The 8,322-nt window shown below is 45.8% G+C and overlaps 1 protein-coding gene across 1 annotated transcript; it reads right to left on the bottom strand.

Annotated features, from left to right (window-relative positions):
* Positions 1-1,909: 1,909 nt before the first annotated feature.
* Positions 1,910-7,900, bottom strand: LOC144631520 (uncharacterized). The gene has a single exon (XM_078489964.1). The coding sequence runs from the start codon at positions 7,384-7,386 to the stop codon at positions 2,335-2,337; it is 5,052 nt and encodes a 1,683-aa protein (XP_078346090.1). The 5' UTR covers positions 7,387-7,900; the 3' UTR covers positions 1,910-2,334.
* Positions 7,901-8,322: the final 422 nt, after the last annotated feature.

Genomic DNA, 8,322 nt, shown 5'->3' with positions numbered 1-8,322 from the left:
CGTCTGGAGAAAAATTGTACATATGTACAGCCTGTATTTAAACTTCGCCGTGTTGAGATAAAAATGCTTTTAGTAGCAAGGTGAGATGGCGCTTGCGAACATATATTTATCAGTTGTACTGGATGCCGTCCCTTTATTTCAGCTTACACACGTAAAAAAAGGAATTCACCGACAAGAACTGTTTAACGGCAGATAGGATCGGTCGCTTTTGTAATAAACATTCCAACATCTCTGGAATATTGTTTTCGAAGAACAACAAAAACATCTTCACGAAACCAAAATTATTCAGTACGCATTGTCGCTCACTCTATTTGTTCTGCCTTCAGAGAGTTACACTTGAAATCTGTTAGGGCTTCAGCTAACGTAGTAAAGAACTCGTCCTCGTAGGTAAACGTGACTCGTCTTTGCCATTACACTCATTACCAGCTTCTGACCGGAAGTCTCGTTGAAATACGACAACCAATCAGTCCACACCGCTCCATTGAGTATTGTTTCTCGACCAATCAGACAAAAAAACAGAATCTGGTTTTTTTACATGACTTTCGACAAGCAAATGTATCATGCCCTCCTTCCCCCGCAGTAGTAGTAGGGAGGGAGGGTATGATTTCAGGTTAGGTGCGCTTCGGCGGCTTACCGAACCCAAATTCGCAAGTAGCCAATCAGAAGCGCGATCTACTGTACTGATATTCTACGATATCAAGTCACTGACCTGATATGCCACCATATCACGGTCACTTTGAAGTAAAGTACGTGTTACTGTACGATGAATTGAAAAGAGTTTTACCAATAAAACAGAAACTAGTATTTTTAATTAGCTGGTTTTTACCGGTCGTAAAATGAGAAAAACTTTCCCGCCAAAACTAAACTTGAGCGCGCTCGCCAATTGCGCGATGTTTGCCGACGACTACTGAAACATTCACACTGAAACAATGGAGTCGGAGTTTCCAAATTTTTCGCTAAATTTGGATTTTGAAAATTTAGGGAATGAAACTCCAAACAAACGAGTAAAAAAATGTAAGAAGAGGACTTGATAAAAGTGTTGAAGACCAAAAAAGTATCAATACAAGCAGGTCAACACATTTTGTACTACGTGTCTGGCAAGCATGGCTTCAACAGATCGAATAATATCACCGGATTTTTGGCTGAATTTGGGTACGGTAAATACCTAATAGTACCTTTTTGGTACGCTTCGGCGGCATATCAGGCTCGTTTGGTCTCACCATGGGTATTTTGGCTCGACTGCGTCTCGCCAAAATACGAACCATGGCTCGACCAAACTCGCCTGATATGCCGCCGAAGCGTACCAAAAAGGTACGATTAGGTATAAATATCAGGACAGTAGATCGCGCTTCTGATTGGCTACTTGCGAATTTGGGTACGGTAATTATACCTAATCGTACCTTTTTGGTACGCTTCGGCGGCATATCAGGCGAGTTTGGTCGAGCCATGGTTCGTATTTTGGGTTAGGGTTAGGGTTTAGGGTTAGGGTTAGGGTTAGGGTTGGTCGAGCCAAAATACCCATGGTGAGACCAAACGAGCCTGATATGCCGCCGAAGCGTACCAAAAAGGTACTATTAGGTATTTACCGTACCCAAATTCAGCCAAAAATCCGGTGATATTATTCGATCTGTTGAAGCCATGCTTGCCAGACACGTAGTGCACGCCGTATGTGACATGTGACAAGGCTGGAATGAGATGGTTGACTGCGACACAAGCAGCAGCGTACAAAATTTCGATAATAAGGTGGTAAATTAGAAATATAATCATGACAAGTTTTTCGTATATCTGCAGAGCATGAAGTAGCGATGTAGAAAGCAGAACTTGGAGAACGTTCCATAAATAATCCGTTAGTTGGCTTGTATGAAGCATCGAGAGCAGATGTTGGGAATGCCAATAAGTACACGGCTAGTTTCCACAAACTTCACAATTTATTTCTCTGATAGTATTTTCCTGATCACACCCGATTTCGCTCTCTGATAGAATGAACAATAGTTAGCTCGGTTTTCCCTTATCACTGACGCGCGACACACCCTAATACCTAGACAGCGATGACTGATTACATGGTTCTATTGTCTACATCAAAATCACGAGAAATCAAAACATTACATAACCTGATAACGCAAATCACTTATCGTACTATTTGTCACGCAATACAACTGAAAATATCTCAACACACTCCCCTATTTGTTTCCGTCACGGCAGCAAATACAATTCTAGTAAAGTTGTTTTCTTTTCTCGCAAAAACCTAGTAGATTGAAATCAGTGTTCAAATAATAAGTGTTCCTCTTTGAAAATAAACTCGATTAAATGTTCAAATAAACAATGTTCCTTTTACTAGTCGTTCTGCTCTCGTTCAGCAATGTCAGCGACCCGCAGTCTGGCAGCTACTGCAGCATCTCGCCTTGGTCTGAAGACACACGCCTCTGGATTCAGTGGAGGTCTCGGCACTTCTTGAGACCTGTCACAGGACAGCTCCAGTGGATACAACTGCTGCACTGCTCGCTCTAAATAGCTCTTTCCTGCTCGAAGCTTCACAGCTCTCACAACACCATCACGTCCCACAATGAGCTCCTCCACTATTCCAAGCTTCCACTTGTTCCTGTCTTTGTTGTCGTCCTTGATTATACACACATCTCCCCTTTCAACTCCACAGGGCGAGTCTTTACGGATTACGGTGTGACGCTCTCGCAGCCCACGTAAGTACTCTTTGGTCCAACGGTTCCACATCACATCTTTACACTTGCCCAGGTATTTCGCTCGCCGTCTCAGTTCTGGACTTTCTCCGTGATGTGCCTCCCTCTCCGGTAAAATATTTGGTTGGCAGAAAAGCATTGAATTCGGTGTTAGAACTGGGAATTGAGCGTCGTCTTCCACATAGGACAGTGGCCGACCGTTCAGTGAAACTTCTACATCCAGAAAGACTTCTTTCAACTCATCAAAGGTTAGGTAGGCGTTGCCGATAGTTTTCCTCATTGCTGTTTTGACCAGCCCTACCATGCGCTCGAACTGGCCTCCCCACCAAGGGGCTCTGCTAAGGTTGAACTTCCATGTAATTTGATGGCTTGCAAGGTAATCATTTAGCTTCTCGTCGTTCTGAACTTGTTTAATCCATGCTGCAGCTCCAATGAAAGTACTGCCATTGTCTGAATAGATCGTACTTGGTCTGCCACGCCTTGCTACCAATCCCTTTAGGCTTAGAAGGAATTCACTGGTCTCCAAGCTTTTCGCCAGGTCAAGGTACAGTGCTCTCGTCAAACTGCAGGCATACAGGATAAGATAGGCTTTTCCTTCGCGCTTTTCAGTAGCTTTAAACTTGATTGGGCCAGCATAGTCGACCCCCACAACTTGAAATGGAGTGGAACCTTCGGTTCGATCTCGCGGCAGCAGTCCAGGAGGTGGTACGGCTAGGGCTGTGGCCTGGAATCGTTTACATCCGGGGCATTTTTTCACAATGCGCTTCACTAGTCGTCTTAGACGTGGGACCCAGTGCTCTTCTCGTACTTTGGCCATTGTCAACTGCGTCCCTCCGTGTAGAGTAGATTTGTGAGCTTCTTCAACGAACTTCTCTGTGTAGACTGCTGTATCTGGGAGATACACTGGGTAGACGCCCTGTATCCGTCCCCGGCATTCAAGGAGTTGCTGGTCGTTTAACTGTAAGTTAAGTTGCAAGCGGTCGTTCTCATAATTCTCTGACTTCACACCTTCCTGCTGCGCTCTCTTCTCCCAGAATCTTCTTTGAACTTTTAGTTCTTCGGTGGTTAGTGGCCCTGTTTTCCTTTCACGAGGTGGGCTTCTGGAGTTATGGACAAATCTCGCGACCCATCCGCCGATGCGCAGCACGCGCCAGAGACCATACTTGTTTAGAACTGCGTCAAATCTATCCACCTCTTGGTTGGTGGCGAGCTTAAATATCTCTTGTACCGTCTTTGCTTCAGCCAGGGTTTCAGCGGTAGCGGTTGTTGTAATATCGACTGGCCAAGCACTTGGTTGAGAGAGCCATTTCGGACCACGCCACCAGAGATCGTCGTCTTGCGCTACAGGTCCTCCACGACTCCCCAGGTCGGCTGGATTCTCTTTGGTGGGTACATGTCTCCAGGTAATCCAATCTTTCTCTTGAATTTTGTGCACCCGGTTGTGCACAAACTGCTTGTAATCTCCTCCTCCTCGAATCCAGTGGAGCGCAACCGTACTGTCGGACCAACAGTAAACTTGGTCGACCGGATATCCTTCGAGGGCTTCCTTAACGTTAGTTGCCAAATTTGTTGCCATGTGGCAGGCGACCAGCTCTAGGCGTGGTATGGTGAGGCCCTGTTTGGCCAATCGAGATTTAGCTGCCACAATTCCTTGTGTGACGCCTGATGGTTGTGAAACGACAGTGAACGCTGTTGCTGCCACGCCCAGACCACTTGCATCTCCAAAGACATGTAGGGATATGCTGTTAATTGGTTCCCGATACTGAACCAGGGCCCTCGCAAATGTGATTCTCTCCGGTGATCTCGATTCCCATTTGGCCCACTTGTCGGCTAGGTGAGAAGGCAATTGTTCATCCCATCCGATTCTAAGGTTGCAGGCGTCGCGATAAAGCAGCTTTCCACACAGTGTGAGTGGAGACGCCAATCCGAGTGGATCATAAATCCGCGCTACCTTGGCCAATATTCCCCTCTTGGTGTTGTCGGCTTTCTCAGGCGGTACAGTGATGCTCAGCAAATCTCTCAGCTTATCCCATTTTAGGCCAAGCAGTGAACTCTCTCCCCCTGACGAGGTGCCCAGTTGCTGTTTAGCGAACGTCTGGTCTGCGGTCTGATCGGTTTCAGTGGATTCTAATTCAGCAACGTTTGAATGCCATTTATGAAGCTCGAAGGCGGCGTCAGCAAAGATTTCGGTGGCTGCATTTTTCATCTCTCTTGCTTTGGATACTGTTGTTCCTCCACTAATTAGGTCATCCACGTACAGATTCTTCTTAATCTCGCGTACTATTTCAGGCTGCTTGAGGCTCCAGGTATCCAAATGTTGCTCAATGACCCCTCCCAACAAGAAGGGCGAGGGACCCAAACCAAACAGCGCCCTTGTAAAGCGGAGTGTCTCAACTTCTTTAGTCTCCATGTTCTTTAACCAGTGGAACCTGAGAGCATCTCTTTCTTCTGGTCGGATTCTGACTTGTAAGAATGCTTTCTTGATATCACCAGTGATGGCAACTGGATTGAAACGCCCTCGAATCAATACACTCCATAGTTGGTTTTGTAGCGGTGGACCAGTGTTAAGACATTCGTTAAGAGATGGCGCGCCGTCCCAGGCCCTTGCGGAGGCGTCATACACTATTCTCAGCTTTGTGCTTTCAGCGGTTTCTCGAACGACTCCCTTGTGTGGAATGTAAAATTCCCGTCCTTCGGCAGAGTTTGGGGCGCGCTCAACTATTCCCTCCGCCAACTGCTCCTGGATGACAGCATTGTAATCATCGATAGACCCATTCTTCTCAAGTTTCCGTACTAGGCTAGCGAGTCTGCGTAAGCTTCCTTCCTTGTTGTTTGGCAAAGGGGGATGATTTCCCTTCCACGGGAGACCGGTTTCGTACCACCCTTCTTCGTTCCTCCGCAGCTGTTCTTTAAACTCATCGTAAACTACACCCTGATCCCCTGAAGGCGAATCTGCCAACCCGAGTACGTCTAGCTTACAAAGTTCCTCGTAGTCAACTTTCGACGTTTGTGTGAGGAGCATACTGGTGGTGTCAATTTCTTTACCGGGTGAAGTGATGGTCCAGCCCAACTTTGTGTAGCTTGCTACAGGATCCCATTCTCTTCCCACGCGCTGAGGTTCGGTGGTGCTGATTCTGGGGCATTCACTGTTTCCTAGAATGATGTGCACAGGTAGGCGAGCTCTCTCGTCTTTGTCATCCATGGTCACACCCTTTAGATGAGGGTGTTTTTCTACGAGCTTCTTGTAGCGTGGGTTTTCTAACATCATAAGGTGTGGCTTCTCTACCTTTGTGACTTCTGCTTCCATCTCAAAATTTCCCTTCACTGAGTTAAGTTTGATTCTATAAACTTCCATCACCCGACTGCTCGCGCCCAACATCATCTCTATCTTGCGCAATCCAGAATGGTGAGGTTTAGCGCCAATTCTCTCAAGCAGTGCGGCCGAAGCGTACGAACTTCCTGCGCCAGAATCTAAAAGTGCACGACATTTAATTCCTGCAATTTCCACGACAACCACCGGGTACACCACAGGACCATCGCCAATTTGCGTAGCTGTCATCGAGTTGTCTGTGTTTCCTCTGTCACAGATGGAGGTGTGGTGTTTTCTTTTACAAAACAAACACGTTTTCGTGCTCTTGCATTCCGTCGCCCTGTGATTGTCTCCGGCACAGTTAAAGCAGAGTCGTCTTTTCAAGAAAATCTTCCGTCTTTCGTCTGGATCGGGAACTTTGGTACATTCGTGTGGCCTGTGATCAGTGTCGTCGCAATAAAGACATCCACGAGGACGCGCGTCGCCTAATTGGGTGTTAAACGCATTTGAGTCACGCCAGGACTTGTCACTTGATCTGGTGGTCACATGCACAGGATTTCTTTCTGTCCATCTCTGGAGGGCGTAAACGAACTTCGGAAAGTCCCATTCTTGCCAGTTTTCGTCTGTTCTAACAAGGTCGCCCCTGATTCCCGGTAGTTTATCGATCGACATTCGCACATAACCATTTACTTCTTTAAGTTTACCCAGGGTCTCTAGAGCTTGAACGTTGAACGAGAGCGCTTCATAGAATTGAAGGATCCTTGCTGGATTTGCCCCACTGACTACGGGTAGCCCCATGATATTTTGGACATACGCATTCACTATTTCAGACGGTTTCCCATACTTGTTCTTTAGAATGTTCTTAGCCCGCTCATATCCCTCGCTAGAGAAAGGGAGACCATCTATTCCCGCTCTGACTTTAGGCTCTAACAGATCTTTAAGATAGGCGAATTTAGTTACCGCCGCCATGTCGCTACATTTGTCGATTTCTGCTTCGTAAATGTTCCAAAAACGGAGCCAATCCGTAAAGGAACCATTAAACTTTGTAATCGTTAGCTTAGGTAACTTAGTGCGCGCTCCCTCGCTGGCAGGACTGGCTTTAGCTTCGTTTGCCTTCGTTGCGTAATTCTTCTTCGCGTCTTCTATCTTCCGCTCGTATTCTAGTTTCTGCTCAAGCTGTGCGCGTTCGAATTTAAGCTGGTCTTCACGCTCCTTCGCTTTAAGCTCCTTCTCGGTTTCTTGAGCTTTGAAATCCTCTTCTGATTTAATACTAGCCAAGTGTTCATTTATATGTGTTACTTCAGTATCTACTTGAGCGACCTTTGTTTCAATATCTGTGCTCCACTTCGCGATATCCTCTTCGGAACCGCCCTCTTTGAACATTTCTTCGACCACTTGGAGCTTTAAACTATCTATTTGACTGGCTATGCTAGTCAGACCTTCGAGATGGCGGTTAATTGCTAGCACATTTCCAGAATCTAGTACGCCTTGTTGTTTTTCCCAAGGTAAATAAAAGGAGTTTAAGTTTACCTCCTAAGTCGGTCTTCAACTTCTCCATTTCGGCTTCCTGGCCAATAACAGTTTCTTGGGTCCCGTCGGAGGTGCCACTGTGTTGGGAATGCCAATAAGTACACGGCTAGTTTCCACAAACTTCACAATTTATTTCTCTGATAGTATTTTCCTGATCACACCCGATTTCGCTCTCTGATAGAATGAACAATAGTTAGCTCGGTTTTCCCTTATCACTGACGCGCGACACCCCTAATACCTAGACAGCGATGACTGATTACATGGTTCTATTGTCTACATCAAAATCACGAGAAATCAAAACATTACATAACCTGATAACGCAAATCACTTATCGTACTATTTGTCACGCAATACAACTGAAAATATCTCAACACAGAAAGATCACATGAATCAGGACTATTTTCCTTACGTCAAAATCACAAACAACGGGAATCTTAAAATTATATTATTATCGATGTTAAAAATGGGTTTCATTGTACGTGCAGCGCCTGACCAAGAGAGATTTGGGAATAGAAACAGTACCTTAGGGTAGGTTTATACAGTTCAACGTTTTACGAGAACGGCCGAGCATAATTACTGGGAAGAATTTTTTACCAGCATAACCCTCTGCAAGATATTTTCTCGCATCATCCTCTAGCAGGTGGGGCTTGCTTGAATTTTTTCCCTCGTTCCTACTTTCGCGCGATATCTTTTGTGCATTTTTTTTTTGGAAAACTGCCGTGCTCGAAAATCTTCGGGTGTTCTCGTTACTTTCCGAAGTCTTCCGAAGTCTAACTTGTACCCAATCCT

The sequence above is a fragment of the Oculina patagonica genome, chromosome 12, assembly GCF_052425735.1.
Source record: "Oculina patagonica isolate OP01 chromosome 12, crgOcupat, whole genome shotgun sequence".
Taxonomy (NCBI): domain Eukaryota; kingdom Metazoa; phylum Cnidaria; class Anthozoa; order Scleractinia; family Oculinidae; genus Oculina; species Oculina patagonica.
The sequence above is the reverse complement of the archived record's forward strand: the minus strand, read 5'-3'. Positions and strand labels throughout refer to the sequence as shown.

Excerpts from the sequence above, each read along its gene's own strand:
- LOC144631520 (XM_078489964.1), bottom strand. The coding sequence starts at position 7,386 with ATGTTCAAAGAGGGCGGTTCCGAAGAGGATATCGCGAAGTGGAGCACA.